This window comes from Gigantopelta aegis, chromosome 2, assembly GCF_016097555.1.
Source record: "Gigantopelta aegis isolate Gae_Host chromosome 2, Gae_host_genome, whole genome shotgun sequence".
NCBI classification, from domain to species: Eukaryota; Metazoa; Mollusca; class Gastropoda; order Neomphalida; family Peltospiridae; genus Gigantopelta; species Gigantopelta aegis.
This window is the reverse complement of record NC_054700.1, coordinates 4,058,563-4,079,342: the sequence shown is the minus strand read 5'-3', so window position 1 is coordinate 4,079,342 and position 20,780 is coordinate 4,058,563. Positions and strand designations below refer to the sequence as shown.

At 37.3% G+C, this 20,780-nt stretch overlaps 1 protein-coding gene across 1 annotated transcript; it reads left to right on the top strand.

The window, feature by feature from the left end:
- The first annotated feature begins 4,134 nt into the window (after positions 1-4,134).
- LOC121376525 lies at positions 4,135-19,062 on the top strand. The gene is made up of 4 exons (XM_041504429.1): positions 4,135-5,507; positions 11,130-11,363; positions 13,170-14,175; positions 18,714-19,062. The coding sequence occupies exons 1-4, from the start codon at positions 5,069-5,071 to the stop codon at positions 18,727-18,729; spliced, it is 1,695 nt and encodes a 564-aa protein (XP_041360363.1). The 5' UTR covers positions 4,135-5,068; the 3' UTR covers positions 18,730-19,062.
- The last annotated feature ends 1,718 nt before the right edge of the window (positions 19,063-20,780 follow it).

The window sequence follows — 20,780 nt, the reverse complement described above, 5'->3', positions numbered from 1 at the left end:
AAATCAATTTAGGGGGGTCCCATTGACATGAGGCGGAATGCCGATGGAACTTTGGGGGAGGTTTGGAGAGGATCGTAAAAAAATGAAAATTAATATATAATAAAATTATAACTGTCGCAAAATTGAGGGGGGGGGAGGGGGCGAGCCCCTGCCCCCCTAGATCCGCCTCTGGGTTATATAGACATAACAGTACTAGTCTGGGTTGGGCAGGACGTAACCCGATGGTAAAGCATTCACCGTATACACAATCGGTCTGGGTTCGACCCCCCGCGGTGGGGCCATTGGGCTATTTTTCGTTCCAGTGTTCCACAGCTGGTGTACCACAGGCCGTGGTATGTACTGTCATGTCTATGGGATGCCATGGTGCTAATCGAAGAGAGTAGGCACTGGCGTGGCAGCAGTGGGTTTTCTCATGCACATATTATCTGTGTGGTCCTTGTTCGACGCCATATTACCGTAATTAAAATGTGTTGAGTGCGTTCCAACACGCTTTTGCTCGTTAGATACGTTTACAGGTCCATAGGAGAGATATCTAGAATAGGAGGGGCACAATCTCTAGTGTATGTGTATGGAGGGTGGGGGGCACAAGCCAGATTTGTTTATTTATTTAGAGTAGGAAAAACCCCACGTAGTTTTGCTTACAAGTGGGGGAGGGGGGGGGGGGGGCACAGACCCTCTCCCGCGGGTCTGGTTTTAACTCATAATGTAAAATGTATCTAACGTCTACTCATGTAATGTTCGTCGTTTAGAGTTGGCAGCTGCTTGTACAGGGGTGTGAACCCCGTACCTACTAAACTTAAAACCGATGTCTTGACCACTGCTCCAGGAGATACCAGAGTTTGTAAAGATTTCCCTGGTCGCAACTCAGTGGTAAAGCATTCACCGGAAGTGCAGCGGGTGTCTAACTGTCGAGTTACTGTCCATTTCAGTCAGTGTTCCACAACTGGCATATGTAAAGTTGTTATGTGTCCTAAGCATCACCATCATCACCATAATCATCATTATCAAAATCATTATCATTATTATCATCACAACCAACATCATCATCATCATCATTATCACCGTCATAAATATTACCACCACCACCATCATCATCATTATCAATATCACCACCATCATCATTACCATCTTCATCACCATCATCATTATCAACAACATCATCATCATCCTCACCATCACCGCCATTATCACCATCATCATCTTCTTCATCATCACCATCACCAATATTATCATCACCACCACAATCGTCATTATTACCATCATCAAAACATCACCACATCAACGACACCCACCACCATCATCATCATCATCATTATCATCTTCATCATCATCATCACCTTACGTTGCGGCATGATCGTGGTGGTCATTTTCATCAAGTGACACGTTTGTAAAGCAGACCTCGAGTGTCCACACACTGGAAATACATACATACATGTCTACGGTTAGTGCCTTTAGTTCACCCACGCTGACCATTCTCTATACATACATACAAGTCTGCGGTTAGTGGCATTAGTTCACCCACGCTGACCATTCTCTATACATACATACACGTCTGCGGTTAGTGACATTAGTTCACCCACGCTGACCATTCTCTATAAATAGATACACGTCTGCGGTTAGTGACATTAGTTCACCCACGCTGACCATTCTCTATAAATACATACACGTCTGCGGTTAGTGACATTAGTTCACCCACGCTGACCATTCTCTATAAATACATACACGTCTGCGGTTAGTGACATTAGTTCACCCACGCTGACCATTCTCTATACATACATACACGTCTGCGGTTAGTGACATTAGTTCACCCACGCTGACCATTCTCTATACATACATACACGACTGCGGTTAGTGACATTAGTTCACCCACGCTGACCATTCTCTATACATACATACACGACTGCGGTTAGTGACATTAGTTCACCCACGCTGACCATTCTCTATAAATACATACATGTCTGCGGTTAGTGACATTAGTTCACCCACGCTGACCATTCTCTATATATAGATACACGTCTGCGGTTAGTGACATTAGTTCACCCACGCTGACCATTCTCTATACATACATACACGTCTGCGGTTAGTGACATTAGTTCACCCACGCTGACCATTCTCTATACATACATACACGTCTGCGGTTAGTGACATTAGTTCACCCACGCTGACCATTCTCTATAAATACATACACGTCTGCGGTTAGTGACATTAGTTCACCCACGCTGACCATTCTCTACAAATACAGCCAGCTGTCTCTTGACAAACACGGTCGTACAAATGTCTGACCGCAATTGGACAGTACTTTGTTTAGGTGTCATTAGGTAGTGGTCACCGTGATAAATAAACAATGTTTGTGGGGGCAGTGTATATATCGGATAGGGGGAGGGGAAGAAAACTACCCACAAAAAACCGATAACCCTGCTGAATATGGAATTATCTAAATAAAGAGGCATGGGTCTGAAGTTTTAATATTTCACAATCATTACTATATGGATATTTACCACATTCACTGAATATTGTAGGTCATTGTGTTAAATACTGTTAAATTAGCAACCGATTCAAAACTGTAATTAAGAAAACGCCAAAAACTACTTATTTATTTACCAGCAGTATTCACAGAGATTAAACTAAAAGAACACAATAATAGAGAAATTGGAAGAAATCACGTTGGAAGAAATCAGAATATCGATTTCATCATGGACAAAAAAAAACCCATTTGAAGACAGTCTGTAAGATATATCGGGTCTCCCCCCTCCCCCCCCCAAACGACAACCCTACTGAATATGGCATTAGCTACATGTAACACATATAGGGACTTTAACTTTGCTATTTCACACTCATTACTATATGGACATGTGCCACATTCAGTGAAAATTGTAGACCCATATGTCAGATGTTGTTAAAATAGAAACAGATTCAAAATTGTAAGTACAAAACTGCGACGACAAAATATAAGTGAAAATATATCCACAGAGATTAAACTAAAGGACAAGATAAGAGAGACATGAGAAGCAATCACGTTGAAAGAACTCAGAACATTTATTTCCTCTTGGGGAAAGAAAGAAAGAAGTGGTTTTATTTAACGACGCACTCAACACATTTTATTTACGGTTATATGGTGTCAGACATATGGTTAAGGACCACACAGATTTTGAGAGGAAACCCGCTGTCGCCACTACATGGGCTACTCTTCCGATTGGCAGCAAGGGATCTTTTATTTGCGCTTCCCACAGGCAGGATAGCACAAACCATGGCCTTTGTTGAACCAGTCATGGATCACTGGTCGGTACAAGTGGTTTACACCTACCCATTGAGCCTTGCGGAGCACTCACTCAGGGTTTGGAGTCGATATCTGGATTAAAAATCCCATGCCTCGACTGGGATCCGAACCCAGTACCTACCAGCCTGTAGACCGATGGCCTGCCACGATGCCACCGAGGCCGGTTCCTTTTGGGGAAGTCTACGACCAAAACTGTGGACACACTGACCACATTTTTCAAGTAAACAAAAGTAAAATAAAATTTCAAAGCTTTTGGCGTCGCATATTTTTCATACAATTTTGGATCTGTTGCTATTTTAACAATATTGGAGCTATGGATCTATAATTGTCACTGAAGGTGGCAAATATCCATAGAGTAATGAGTGTGTGTTATTACAATTACAGTCCCAATACGTTTTAGACAATTCCATGTTCAGTAGGGTTCTCGTTTTTGGGGGGTGGGCATTTTGCTTTTTGGCGGCGCATTGTTTTTACTTCCAGTTTTGAATATGTTGCTATTTTAACAATATTTGACCTACATGAACCTAAAATGTTCACTGAAAATGACAAATATCCATATAATAAAGTTGCAGTCCCCATATTTGTAAAACAACTCTATATTCAGTAGGGTTATTGTTTCCTTTTGCAACCCGATATATATACAGTAACGTCATAATATGTATGACGTCATATTTAGCAGTTATTTAGTTCCTTTCTGAAGATAAGTACAGACTGAAACATGTAAAAGGATCATTATTTCTTTAAATAGTTTTTTTTAAAATACATATATACTGTACACTTGTTTTCTTTTATCATTTTTATATATATATATATATATATATATATATTTATATACACGTGGTAATTTTGACGAATAGTCTAAGAAGAAAGAAAGAAAGAAAGCATCCTATTATGATTATATCAAAAGTGTATTAAAACTGGTATACTTTTATAGCTAATCTATTGAATAAATAAAGGAGATATTCGAAGATATTGAATATTTCATAAGAAAATAACACATAACTACGGTCCATCATGGCAACATGACGTCATAGCCTTGGCAGATAAATAATAAATATTATATATTAATATAAATGACCTCCTGAGACAACTACATGTACTTCCACATACGCAAAACGTCCCCAACGAACGCTCAAGACTGTATATTGAGTATAACACACACGGTCACGTTCATTGCAAACTGCAGATGGCAAACTGTTTGTTAACATCATATATTAAAATAAACACAGAGGTATCACAATATTATGTCTCAAACTATATTTAAATTACAGACTGAAATGCACAATACATTTCTTATGTGATGACACATATATACATATACCGACAGCCATCAGGCCAATATCAAACATGTAACACGTTGGAAGACAAGATGCTTCAGATAAACACACACGGGCACAAGTCAGGTTCATCTAAATAAGCAGTGTCGCGTGGGCAAATTAATTAAGTTTTCTGACCCATCGCATCGCCAGCTTGTTTAGAATTCCTAGTTTTCAAAGTCAGCGAGCGTATATTGAACCAGTAAACATGGCCGCTGAAGGTTGAGTCTGATCGCTAAACAAGCGTTCTTGCGTATACGAAACTGTGTACTCAGGCCGACTCCGCTGACTTTGAACCGAGTCCCCCGCCATCACGTTGCCCTGATCTGTGGACGTTATCCAATCCCAAAGCCAAACTGCGAGTCGGTATAAAAGCTGGACCCGGCATGGAAGGCGATCATTGTCATCCAGTGTTAGCTCTATCAAAGAGCGTGTTCCAGCATTCAAAACGGAGTCTAAGTGGAAGTCATTCGTAATGGACCGACTTGGAGAAAAGTTCCTCGCCCTCTTCATCATCCTCGTCCTCTTCGGAGTGGTTCAGCTGCACTTCATCGTCAAACACAACCAGATCGTCAGGGCGCCCTGTCAGGGTAACAACCTGGGCGTCCACTGGGTCCGGGACCCTACCAACTGCACCAAATACTTCATCTGCGTCTCCGGACAGCCCATAAAGATGCCAGGGTGTCCCCGAGGATACGTCTGGTCCGTGTCCGCCAGGAACTGTGTGGGACGGGACTCTCGGTGGAACGATTGCCCCGTGGTTGTGGTGGAAGCGGCCCCCATGGTTGTGAAGTCACTCAAGTCTAAGACAGTCCGAGTGGGTCGAATCAGCAACTTCTCCGCCACGTCTGACAGAATGGATGCATTACTTAACAAGGAGGATCCGGCTGGAAAATATGTTGTGGAGATCAAACGTAAGTACAACTGCTTTAATTGATTCGTTCAGTTCAATTGATTTTCGTGTTCATATCAGATTAGGTTCAAGCACGGTGTCCTACACCAACAGACATCGACTTTCAGGACTGTCTGTCTAGGACAGCGGTTAAAGCCATATTGTCACAGACCACTGACCTATGAAATGGCCTAACAAAGTATTACCTGAAAAAAATTATATTGGATCTGTCCCTAAATGTACTTTATTCAACCATCTATGTAACCACCATATTCCACATATTAAGAATATTATGTGCAAATAATTGAATTATGGTAATGGTCCATAATTAAAAAAAACTAAAATTGCGGAGAGGGTTGACATGGATTTCACTCCAGCATGGTTCAGTTAAGGTGATATGATAGCTAGATTTGGTTTCCAAAAATTAATGTAATTTTCATTTATTATCAATTTTTAGAGAAATAAGGTCCTTAAATCCGTGACAATATGCCTTTAAGGGTTAGTGGCTAGTGGTCGTACATCTCTCAAACGAGCTGTTAAAGCTCTCGCTGCATGACAACTGGTACCAACCTCATGTTTAATGGTTTAACTACTACACCACCGGGGCCGGTAACACTAACTCGTGAACACGTACAGGTAATTATATTAATTATCTCTGGAAATCGTGCATATTGTATATTATCCAATTGGTTTGTAGTACCTCTTTCTGGCAACACCAAAACCAAGCCGAGCTCGTTTTCTAAGCATATTACAAGATTTTACATTTCTCCATTTTCACTTGTACTGGACCCACACAAATGTTACTGTCAAAAGAGTCGAGACATGTGTAAATTGTCTTTTGTTAGATACCAAAATATCAGCTTGATTAAAATAAAACTGTCAAAAGATATTTCAGCATTAAACTGATCAATGGTGGTGTCACTGTTTGAAGTGCCCTTTTTAATTACTTTTTAAAAACCAAAATTCCTTATCCACAATGTACAACACTAAAATGCACTGAAAACGCGTCTTTAAGCATCTTTATTTGAAAACATTTCTAGGACGCAGATCCCCGACCCATTACAGGAGCTCGGCTAATTTACCGTCGAGAAACTCAAACTTTCACTCGTTAGACTTTTATGACCCACGTTTACAAAGTCCTGGATTACATGTAAATTATGAATTTAACAATAAAACAATATGTGAAAGCGAATCATCGTATTTTCCACGAAACGAAAAGAAAGAATATATATATTTAACAACACTGCGCTTCATTTTGCCACAACTCGTCAGATTTGGTTCATTTGTAATAACCCACCACCTGCCTCACATACCTGGTTTACCATCCTCCAAAATTATTTAATTTAGTACAAAGCATATTTTATATTAAACAGTAATATATAGTAAGGACGCATGATCATGACAGAAAACGAAGAGGATTTATGTTGACTAGTAAATAATAGCAAACGTACTAGCATTCCTTCATTACTGTGAGAAAAAAGAAAGACTTTCTTATTATTCCGAAAAAAAATCAGAACATCATCATCATCATCATCACTGAGCAGGAGTTCATTAATTATAAGTGAAAGCTTTTTTTCTTTCTCTTTCAAAACTCAAAACAAAACAAATCTCAAAACAAATCCGAATATCAAAAATGGTATCTCTGCACATAGCAGAAAGAAAGGGGTGTTTTGACAAGATCGTAGTTACAAAACCTTTCAGAATCTCGACTCGGGTTCAGACTGATCTATACTCAAACGCAAACCAAAAGGCAAACCAGGATGTACCCAAACATATGGTTGTGCGCATTGCTACAATTATTGGGTTATTTCCCTTCGTAATTACTGGATGATTTCCCTTCAATAATTAATGCTTCACAGCAGGCATATCAAAGACCGAAATAAAAGCTGTCCTGTTTGTTGGAAAAATACTTAAAAGGCCCACTGGCAATGAATAAGAAGGGATATTTTATGTGTCGAGAATAGGTTTTTTAAAAAGGTGCTAATCAAAATTATTGCCAACTGTTTTTTGAGGTTATTTTTTTTTACTAATTAGACCTACATATGATTTATGAAAATCTCTAAAATTAAACTCTGAAAACTATATTAGCATTCTAATGGCCTGTTACAACATACAAACAACAAACAACATACCCGCACACAATAAACTCTGAACACTATATTTGCATTCTAATGACCTGTTACCACATACAAACAACAAACAAACAACATACCCGCACACAATAAACTCTGAAAACTATATTAGCATTCTAATGACCTGTTACCACATACAAACAACAAACAACATACCCGTACACAATAAACTCTGAACACTATATTAGCATTCTATTGACCTGTTACCACATACAAACAACAAACAACATACCCGCACACAATAAACTCTGAACACTATATTTGCATTCTAATGACCTGTTACCACATACAAACAACAAACAACATACCCGCACACAATAAACTCTGAAAACTATATTAGCATGCTAATGACCTGTTACCACATACAAACAACAAACAACATACCCGCACACAATAAACTCTGATAACTATATTAGCATTCTAATGACCTGTTACCACATACAAACAACAAACAACATACCCGCACACAATAAACTCTGATAACTATATTAGCATTCTAATGACCTGTTACCACATACAAACAACAAACAACAAACAACATACCCGCACACAATAAACATTAATAAGGTGTCCTATATGTCCTAGATTGAAAATATCATTTTGACAAAGAATATTCTTACATTAATATTGACAATTTACGCAACTTGAAACCAACTTGAAACAGACTATATTATACCTGAAACCTGTTTCAAAATTTTAAGCGTCTGTATGTAGTTTGTATCACAATAATAATGTTTCATCTATAAAAAATAACTTTTTGATGTTTATCACGGCCATTATTTCTATATAGCAACAGGTCATAGTAATGCTAATACACTCTTCATGTTTTTACTCTAGTTTTTTTTTTATGAATCACGATAATGTAATATGCAAAAACATGGTTGGGTATAACGTTAATTAGCACTTATAAAATGTATCTGATAACAGTCCAATTTTTTCTTTTAAAAAATAAAAATAATAAAATAAAATAACAAATAAAATATTAACTTTTTTTTTTTTTTAATCAGGACACACTAATAAAGTATTTCCAGCTAAACTGTAAGAACTACAATAGCACTGTTCTCGTTTTGTTTAATAGTTTGGTGTTTTTGTTTGTTTGTTTGTTTGTTTTTGTTTGTTTGTTTGGGGTTTTTTTTGGCGGGTTTTTTGGGGTGACCAACAATTCTCTGCTCGGTGATTCATATGTAAAGCTTTCCTCTGAGGTGCGATCTCTCTGGGTGGGCACTTTGCGCTATTTCCTGTTCCAACCGGTGCTCCACGACTAAAATATTAAAGGGACATACCCTAGTTTTTAAACACTAAGGCATATTTTTGATTATTATAACCGTTTTTGATAACTGAAATCATACCTTACTTAGATTTTATGGATTAGATTAACAATTTCCGTACATTCGAAGTGTTTTTGGTCTTCCTGGTGTTTCTAATATCACACCAGACCATGTGTAATTTAATTCCATATATTTGACACCTAATAGGCGCTGTTTAAACGATATGTGTCGTGGAGTGTCACTCGTTGGTTTTAACGTGTCAGGGTTACACCTCAAGTGTAGAATCGATTCCATGAAATATTTGACGTCAAAGTCTAACACCAAGCAACAACACGCCTTCTTCGTTATTAAACCCAACAATTGAATTCAAACACACGCTGGTATAGACAACGCTACTTTTCCTGCACTTGTACGGAAAGACAAACTCTCACGTACCACCCAATTGCAAAGGACGCTACCGAAGGTGGTACCCCTCCCACCTCCCTCAGTATCCGCCACTGAGAAAAAATCAATTAAGTGTAATGACATAAACTAATTTGTGTACTTTCGTTTCGTGACGTCACGGTGGACTGGTGACGGTAATGGGTGTTTGGAGAACATGACTGCGTTGCATTCCAGCCATTGCCTCATTGTAGACAAACAAGGGGAAAGTTAGCAACGTCTTATACAAGTTGTCGTCCAACATACGCGCGGTCACGCTCGCGAATTGATTTTATGGGAAGGGCCAAACAGAAAATAAATAAATAAACAAAGGTCATATATTTTCTACGAGTTTATAGACCCAATATTCCTTGACAGCAACCTTCAAAGTTACATTTTAATTAAGTTTATATAACGCCCCACTCACCCAAGCAAACTTCAAAGTTTAATTTTGAGAGAATAACGCCCCCCTCCCTCATCCAAGCAACCTTCAAACTTCCAAATTCGGTTGTCAACGATTGAGTAATTCGCTAAGTAGTTCTTGTACACAATAACGTTGCATTAATTACTGTTCACTTTAAACTTCAGGCTGTTTCCGATGTGAAGCTTCCAGTTCACATTTTACAAAATCAAAAGCCTCAGTTAACAATAATAATATAAAAACCTGTAATTATAAAATATAGATTAATTTTAGTTAATATTGCCTATACTGCCTTGTTTTAAATATTAAAATATCAGCATTTTTATAGAGAGGCGGCATCTACAGTATTCAAGAGGGTGTCATCTATACTGGCGTGGTTTAAATATTAAAATATCAGCATTTTTATAGAGAGGCGGCATCTACAGTATTCAAGAGGGTGTCATCTATACTGGCGTGGTTTAAATATTAAAATATCAGCATTTTTATAGAGAGGCGGCATCTACAGTATTCAAGAGGGTGTCATCTGAGTGTGTCTTTTAAAAAGAAAACCTTCAGTATTTTAAACAAACACATACATTCATTACATGTATGTTAGTCTTTCTCAGAAAGACCCATTTTCTGATTGGGTGTTTTCCCGTCCCAACCAGTGTCCCACGACTAGTATATCAACGGTGATGGTATATGCAACCTGTGCTGTCTGTGGGAAGATGCATATAAAAGATCCCTTGCTGCTATTGAAAAGGTAGCGGGTTATCTCTAAGATTACGCGTCAAACTAATAGTGTCATTAAACAAAACGGGGTGGGACGTAGCCCAGTGGTAAAGCGCTCGCTCGATGTACGGTCGGTCTGGGATCGATCCCCGTCGGTGGGCCCATTGGGCTATTTCTCGTTCCAGCCAGTGCACCACGACTGGTATATCAAAGGCCGTGGTATGTACTATCCTGTCTATGGGATGGTGCATATAAAAGATCCTTTTCTGCTAATCGATAAGTAAAGTTTGTTTTATTTAACGACGCCACTAGAGCACATTGATTTTTTATCTTATCATCGGCTATTGGACGTCAAACATATGGTCATTCTGACACTGTTTTTTTTCTAATCAATAAGAGTAACCCTAATCAACAAGAGTAGCCCATGAAGTGGCGACAGCGAGTTTCCTCTCTCAATATCTGTGTGGTCCTTAACCATATGTCTGACACCATATAACCGTAAATAAAATGTGTTGAGTGCGTCGTTAAATAAAACATTTCCTTCATTCCTTTAAACAAAACAAACTTTAACTTTATTTTTTATTATTATTATTTTTTTTTACCAAATTCTTCAAATTGCTGATACCTTTATGAGGGTCCAGCTAAAAATATTCTGATAGATATGTCTTTGATAAATTTTCGCTTTATTTCAGGTGTATATCCGAACCACCCCTGTGTGTTTTCCAAGGAGGAGGTCGTGCTGCCCCACCCCACGCACTGCCACTGGTTCTACAACTGCACCCTGTCGGTGGAGTCTGATGACTGGATGTACCACGAAGCTCTCACACAAGAATGTCCCTACCCGAAACAGTTCTCGCTGGCCACGAGACAATGCGAGAACTACGAAGACGTTGACTGCGGCACTAGAAAAGACGCAAAGGCTCCGTGTACGTGTTAAAGCAGATACCATTTTATTTTTTAATCATAAGGTTTTTCTTACAAATAGCAGTTAGTAAGACACTGATATATTTCTTTTGTATGTAAAATATGATCATATTATAACGGACTTCAATTTCAATAATGTAGGGAGACATAATGTATGTTCATGCGTGCGCACGTGTATTTGTGGTGTGTGCGTGTGTATGTACACAGATAGGGACATACCGATGTATGTATAGTCGTAAATAATTTAAGTTTAGTTTGACGTCAAAAGAAAAGTAAAATTGTTTTTCGAAACACCCCCCCCCCCCAAAAAAAAAAATCAACAACTATTTTTATGTTCAATTTAAAAAAACAATCGGCTCAGAAATAAATAACTTGTAGTAAATTCTATAGCACAATAACGACGTTCCCTGTGAGAAGGACTATAGGCCTAGTGGATCATGTAGGTTTTCGTGGTTAAAACAACCCGTATATTAATTAATGAATACGTGAAAAGGGACCGCGTGTCACCGGAAAATGTCGTATATAAACTAGACTGGTTCTACAAGTGCGTGACACCGTTAACTAAACACGCTTTGTGTAAATACGTGCTTTAACCAGTCTACTTGACCGCACACCACACGTTCGCTTATTTGATTATGTTTTTCTTTGTTTGCTACGTAGTCCCTTGACGTCAATTAAGTCTTGAATGGCTGAGAAAAAAAATGTCCAATTGAGAAACAAATGTCTAATGAGAACAAAAATAACAATTCATTCTCCTAATATAACAAAAATAACTGGACATTATTATAATGATAACGTTTGTATAATGCAATAACGATCCAACATAGCCTTTTCTCTGTAGCCAAATATTATTAGGAATTATTGAGAAATAATAATATTTTTTATTTTATTTTTTTCTCTTTCACAATTTAGACCAATAGTCCAGTCTGTAAGATAAAATGAGCTGTTTTTTCCAGTTCGCCTCTCTTTCCATAGAGTTTGGTGTAATAAAAAAGAAGAAGAATTTGTTTACTGTATGGATTATAATAAAACAAATTATGGGTACAAACTCAAGACGGTCCCTTAAAGGCATACTGTCAGATTTAAGGACCTTATTTCTCTAAAAATGAATAATAAATCAAAATTACATTAATTTTTACAGACCAAATCTAGCTCTTGCATCACTTTAACTACACCATGATGGAGTGAAATCCAAGTCAACCCTCTCAGCAATGTTAGTTTTTGAATTATGGACCATTGCCATAATTCAATTATTTTTACAAAATATCGTTAAAAAGTGGATTACGGTGATTATGTAGATGGTTGAATAAAGTACATTTAGGGACAAATCAAATATATATATATATATATATATATATACATATATATATATATATATATATATATATATATATATATATATATATATATATATATATATATATATATATATATATTATTATTATTATTTTTTTTTTTTTTAAATAATACTTTGTCAGACCATGTGATAGGTCAGTGGCCTGTGACAATATGCCTTTAATGGTTATGGATCATTTCCCTAGAACCACTTGTTTACCTAAAACCACTTGATCATGGTTGGCACAGTCCACCTTCCTAAAGTTTTACATGGACGCTTTGAATATTTTATAGTCTGATTGTGTAATGTATAACTGGAAATGCCCCGTTTCAATTTTGTCGTCTGTTTTAAAAATCTCCATTAAATCTCCAGAATTTTGAAAGGCAGTAACCAATTCATTGAATGAGTCTCCTTTCCGTCTTGTACGTTTATGCCTGTTACAAAGGATGTTTTTTTATATCTTATATTACAGGCGACTACAGAGAAAACGTCTGCGGCAAGTCCCACTGTCGCCCATGCGCAATACGACACGGAAGTTGCATCAGCAAGCCCGACGGTCGCCACCCCTTCCCGCTCCGAGAGTGGACCCCGCGCTTTATCATGTGCAAGAACGAGCGGACGGTGGCGCAGAAGGACTGCAGCGAGAAGAAACCCATCTTCTCCCCGGAGTCGAACAAGTGCGAGGAACTGATGAACGTCCCCAAACAGTTCGGCGGCTTCCAGCCCATGTGCTCCGGAAGACAGGACGGCCTTCACCCCGACGAGACCGGAAGGTGCGACCTCTACTTCGAATGTCAGAACAAGAACTTCACGAAGTACGAGACGTGTAGCAAGGGGGCGTCGTTCGACCCCAGGCTCAAGACGTGTCGACCCAACGACGTGGCCCCGCCCTGCGGCAACGACAGCACCACCCTGTGCGACGGCTTCAAGGACGGTTTGTATGCCGACCCGTACGGCCGGTGCCCCATGTACTATCACTGTAGGAAGGGTGAGCTCATGGGCTACCTCAAATGTCCGTTCGGAGCCTTCAGTCCACAGACGGAGAAATGCGAGTTTTCTCAAGATATCCCTGCGCCGTGCGGTACGCTGCCGAACATCTGCGAGAATCAGTTGGACGGAACGTACGCCGACATGGACAACAACTGCATGTCGTATTACAAATGCAGTCGGCGCTACGTCGTCTCCATGAAGGCGTGCAAAGATGGACTGGTCTTCAACCACGTTACGGGAGAGTGCGACGCCGCTAACAATACGCCGGCGCCATGCGGAATGGGCCCCAGTTGCTTTGGCAAGAAAAATGGCCGCTACCCGTCTCCACTGAGGGGTTGCGAATATTTCTATACCTGTCACAATGAAATGTTCAGAGGTTATGAAAAATGCACGCTAAAGAAAGGAGGTTTCTATTTTAATCCCGAGACGGAAAAATGCGATTTCCCGCCAAACATCTGTGCTCCATGTGGAGTGAAAACGGAAAATTGGTAAGTACTTTTGTCGGCGAACGTAAGGTGCTTTACCACCAAAGGAACGCGAACGACCTTCTATTTCTACCGATAATCAATTCTCAACACATTCTTCTTCAATCTTCAATTCACCATTTTCATGTTTTTCATGTTTTTAGTAGGTCTACAAAGAACCTGAATATGTAATTTGTTTTCAATCTGATTAACATTAGCTCTACTGGATCTACCAGTAGATCTAACAGCATTGCGTGGACTCCCATGTCCAGGTGACATTTCATCTATAAATAACAATTTAAATATCGACCAATTACACTTCGCCTTTTATAGCGTTATTCGGGAGCATACAAATTCTAAAAATATCGGGCGAAACTATTTATGCAATAGGCGAACTTGTTGGTCTATTTCAACATTGAAAAAAAAACAAGGGAAAAAGTGCAGTAATAAACTCTAGATTGTATACTAGTACAAACAGATTTTATGACTATATCATCACGGTGGGTTTTTTCGTCTTGAAACGAATTTTATATAAATTTTATATTGCAATTAGTTTCCGGCATACTTCGTAATTCGCCCGAATCTTTCGTATACCCTCGGCATAATCCCGAGTGTTTTCAAATTCTTTTCAAATCACTGGCATGATTTTGCAAGTAAGGTTTTGATTGGTCGAATGAAGGGTCAACTGGACATGAGCTCCAACGGGCTGCTGTTAGATCCACGTGTAATAGTGGAGCTAATTTTAATCAGATTTATTTGTTTTAGTACTTTGCTATATATACTCTTCAAAAAAGTAGGGGAATCTAAAATATCAATGTTAATATCAACTATTAGACCGAACATATGTTTTGACCACAGACATCCTAGAGAACGTTCAGGTCTGTTTATCAACACACCGAAACACATTACATAGTTTGCACGTGCATCACGCAGTTGCCTCGTACACGTGCGTGGGGTGTCATTCTCAATTTTGACAATTTCCAGGAAGGTCGATTAATCACGTTGGAACATTATTTCTGTCAATTGTTTTCATTCTGTTGATCACACAGTTGTTATTGTTTTGTTTTTAGTCATTTTTATTGTTTGAATTTGCGATTTACTGATAATTTCACTTCTGACCCCAATCGTCCTTCAAGATCTTTGGTGGTCATAAAATTTACTGTAATACTGAACTACCGGTTGTAATGTTTGCCCAATGAATTCACTATTATCATATAACCTTTCCCCACAGCTAATATACCTTACAATTTTGGCAAATGTAAATTCTTATTAGAGTTCACCTACTTTTTTTGAAGAGTATAGATAAAGCAGAGAGTCGCAATGTAGGAGTGAACGGCTGATAAATTTCAACTGCTTTGCGTTCTCTTTGCGAACCGTATCGTCTTTGCTGGTATCAATAGAACAGTTATTCGTTCGCAATCGCCTTCACGTTCGTTTGGCGGTAAAAACCCCACCCGTTTCATTATCGTAAAAAGACGTATACAGTATTTTTACGTTACTGTAGGATAATGACGAAACAAGGCATATTAAAAAATACAAATTGCAATCCAAATATTCATTTAATAAAAAATATCAATGATGATGATGATGAAGATGATGGTCATGATGATGATGATAATGATGATGGCGATGATGATGATGATGATGATGATGATAATGATAATATAGAAATTGACTTTCTTATATACGGAGGTTCAAAACACGCTGTCCTAGATTCTAAAATTAATGACTATCGATTACAAGTTAAACTGTTTTGGTGAACATTAAAAATAATTTACAATGTTATTGATAAAAGGAAAAATCCGAAAATACTTGTTTTATACCAAAAAAAGAAGATCAAATATGTACTACTTCTTAACAACAAATTATGGTTGTCTACGTCACCTAGCTTGTAGCTTTCGTTGCTATGATCAAAACATCGCTCCAATAACAAAATATAAGAGGTTCTTTATTTTTATAAAAACCTTCATTTGTTTTAGTAACAATGTCTAATGACATAACAATTTGTTACCTAATAAATAATACAGTATGCTGTGTCAAAATGTACTTCATATTATAATATATAGAAAGGAGATAGAAAAGTCTTGAAATGTCGATGGAAGAGTTTTCAAAACAACACGACTTACAATGGTGTCCATGTATTGACGAATATTTATTTGAAAGTTGTTGCCATTTTTAATGACCAGAAATGACTTTACTGCAGCAGCCTAATGATATATATTGCTAAAACCGTCAGTTTTACTTCCATAATTTTATTTAAGTTGCTTTACAATTAACATTATCAGTTGCATTCCAGTGCTTTCTATTTCAGCCAAAATGACCTACAGAGACGATCATTTGATCCTTAGGTAAAATAGCTACATTGTGGGTAAAACCGGTCTATCGTGGGCTAAACCAGTCTAATTCTATGATAACAGTATTATGTGATACCCCCATGTATTTTAAATAACCGCCAATTTTAAATCAAGATTATGAAATTACTTGAACAATAAATGAGATCAAGAAGTTATTTTAGTCAATTTAGTTGGAATAAGTCACAGCCGCAGTCGATATATTATTTGCAGAAGAAATAATAATGTTATTTAGTAAACATCAATGATTTATAAGCATGCATTTGTAATTAAATACACAATTAAAATATATTCAAACAAGCAAAATCCAATTCTAATAATGCTATTTTAAATGACACATAAATATTTGTCCATAAACTGAACTGAGGACAAGTTGTTACCCATAATGCAGTTCTTCTAGTGCTAGTTTGTCCATGCTTCCCGTTTCAACGTGTGTAGCTGTTTGTTTTTGTATGGTCTTCTTTGTTTCTTTTGTCCTGTCAATTGTTCTTTATTCAAACAATTATTTATTTAGTTGTAGGCTAGACAAATTAGTATGCCTAGAAATTGAAAATGTGTTTTAAATCATTAGATTGTGTGTTCGCTTTGAATTGGTATATTATAATTACAAACTGATTTTGGCAGTCCCATACAAATTAGGAAGGATGACTTGTCATATGGAGTGGCAGTCATCCTACAAACTAGAGTTAAAGTTTTTTTGTTAAACGACATCACTAGAGTACATTGATTTATGAATCATCAGCTATTGGATGTCAAACACTTGGTGATTTTGACATATAGCCTTAGAGAAGCAACTGGCTACATTTTTCGATTATTAGCAAGGGATCATTTATATGCGCCATCCCACAGACAAGATAGCACATACCACGACCTTTGATATACCAGTCGTGATGCAGTGGATGGAACGAGAAATAACTCAATGAACTGTACTTGATCCTGCACCGACGGCGCATCAGGCGAGAGCTTTACCACTGGGCTACGTCTCACCTTTCCTTAAAAGTAGAATGCATTGTCATGAGTGGCGGTCCGCCTTGAATCAAGGTGGCATGCATCGTCCTGGGGAGAGGCACCTCTTCGCATTTGGTGGGATATATTACTTGCCGGGAATAACAGTTGTTGAAAATAAGTAGGACGAATTTCCCATGAGTGGCAGTCCTCTGAAGTCGGTGGGAAGTATCGTTCTAGTATATGGCAGTTCTCGTAATGGCGAAACACTTCACAGTGTCTCACGAGAGCATTGGTTATACCGACAAAATATCCTTTTGACTCTGCCTTTATGCAAAGATACGATTTTGAAAATGTTAATGGTTTGGTTGTTCAAATGTATTTGTGTTATAAATATGTGGATTGTAAAACAGGCGCAGACCCAGGGTGTTTATTAGGTGGGGTGAGTAATGAGGTATTATGTATAGGATATGCGACAGATTAACTTCATATAAAGAAAGAAAACGAAATTCACTTCCCCCCTTCCAACATTTTAATTACTAATGGGGCATGTTGAAAATGTCATTTAGTGTCAAACTGTTAATTTTGTGTTTACCAAATACTTTAATACGTTTAAAATTTAAAAAAAGCCTATTCATTTTAAAGAACTATTTATAATTATTTCTTTAGAAAGTAACTCCTTTAACTGTTGAATTTCTATCTTGATGTTGATCATTAATTGTTTTTCATTTACCATAGTTTGACACCCAATAGCCGATGTATTTTTCGTGCTGGGGTGTCGTTAAACATTCATTCATTCCTTTTTCATGTTTAAAACAATCTAAATACATTTATAATTCTAATATATGATACCTAGTCTCCCATATCTATAATTTTTACCATTTTCTTCTTTTTCTTCTTCTTCTTATTGTACTCCCTTTTTGGGCTCAAATCGTTGAGTTTTCAGTCACCCGTAAAACAATCGCATCAATTCTAATTTGTAACATTTGGAATTTGTATTTTGAAAACATTAATATACAATAACGAAATGCAGGTTTGCTATATCTTTTTTTTTTTAATGTTACTGTTACATTTACTCAAATAATATCTGTTTTTGAGATAACAACGTTTCCTTTTTCTTTTTTAAATTACTGTTATAAATTTATTTTTAATTTAATTAGTGGTAAGGGCCAATTCATTTATCAATAATTTAATGATACAAGATCTTAATAATTATTTACTTTTCAAAGATGTCGCTAACACCGTTTCTTTCTCTTTTTATTTCAGTACCACGGAAGCATAATTTGAACTCGCATACTAATAACCGGATGACTCAGACACAGAAATATGCCACGAATAGCTCTACCTCACGCAGATGGTAATCTACCTGCAAGGGAGATAATTTGTGACTGACCACTATACGCCCGTGTTCACAGGAGTTATCGGCAATGAGTCGGACACGAACTCGTACAACACAACCAGTATTTTATGGCAAACATCAGCTCATCCATCGCACATAGTTACTTTATTTATCGCCCCTTTACCTTTATCCACAAACATTCTACGACAGATTTCGAGCGGAATAAGATAGCCGTAAGGAGTGGGAGATGGTTAAAATAAAGTCGAGGTAAGGCGGATTGGGGGGGGGGTGTGTGTGTGTGTAGGATCATGACCCCCCCCCCCCCCCCCCCCCCCCCTAGATTCGCGCTCCTGCTCATGACTCCTCCTCCTCCTTCTTGTTAAAGGGTCATACTCGACCTGGGCACACGTTATCGCATTCTTCTTATATCCACGATTATACTCTTTGAAATAGTATTATACCTGGCTGCTTATTATGTATTTCTGTTTGATGGCCCAGACTTTTATGACGTCACAGAAGCGACGCACAGTGTATATTATTTAAACTGGTATAGTCATTTCACTCCTTATAAAGATACAAATGCGTTAACGCAGGTATGTTTGGCCTTTTAATATTTCGTTCTTTATAGAATATAGGCACGTCTGTTCTTTCTCCGTTTCAAAAAAACACAAAAAACAACAAAAAACAAACAAACAAACAAACAAACAAAAAAAAACAACTAATAATCAAAAAAAAAAAAAAAAAAAAAAAAAAAAATCCAGCTAATTAATAAGCAGTTCTTGTTCAACCATAAGCAAGATCCACCTCTTTATTGTTTTCTTTTCACTGTACATACATAATAAAAGTATATAATTACATAAAAATATATTACTATTGTTAAAAAAATACACAAGGATCAAATAGAAGTAAAATTAACACAAAAAAACAGAAGATCTATCTAATTTCGTTTAACAAAAATATTTATCCATTCTGCAATAACGTAACTGAATACGGTTATATCGCGGCTATTTATCGCTGCTATTTAGTACTATCTGACATTTCGTCACAATTTAATAGTAGCTTTTTATTACGTTATTTTTAATATATATATTTTATGTCATAGATCTTCTTTTTTTTTTCTTTTTCTTTTAAAAAAATCTACCGAGTTAAATATTGCCGTAGAATAATATTTGGTCTATAACTGAAGTATTTTTCATAGGTTAGTTGTTTCGTCTTTCCTACTGTGTGTTCCGTATTTTAGTAGTGTTGTAGACATAGTCAATCCAAGAAGGAGGAATAGAGGGGAGTTATATGACCAGACACATTCTTGGATGAGGGACATACAATATACTGAACAAAAACAACAACAAAAAAGCTCCGCAAAAACACACACAAAAAACTAACATAAATATTTTAATGCATATAGTTCTTCATGATAAAACTTAATTCGGTAAATACACTGTATAAAATGAGGCTTGAGTGTTCACAGAACGTTATTGATTTTAATAGATACAAAAAATAATGGGACTCATGCTGAATAGTTTAAATAAAATTAAAGAAAGCTAAATTAATATTGGCGGTTACTTTATTGTCCAGTGTACCTTATCACAGGCTATCAGCACATCTAGTATTACACGCCATATTCGCATGCTTTGTGCTCATACCAAGGACTGCAACAGGTAATCAGAAAACTCCATATTAGATATCAAGATGTTGCCGAGTAACAGAGACGTTTTAATTACTAAATTTGCATGTTGAATACACCTTTCTGCATAAAATACCAGTGGCTGTATATTAAACGTGTTTCTGATCGTCCCAGTGTTTAAACTAGATCAAACTTAATTAATTAATGAATGAATTAATTTATTTATATTTATTATCGTGCTTCTATCCAATTAAGGTTCAATCACGTTGTCCTGGCCACACACCTCAGCTATCTGAGTTGTCTGTCCAGGACAGAGAGTTAGTGGTTAGTTTGTTAATGAGAGAGAATTCCGTGTATTGGTCTTACACCT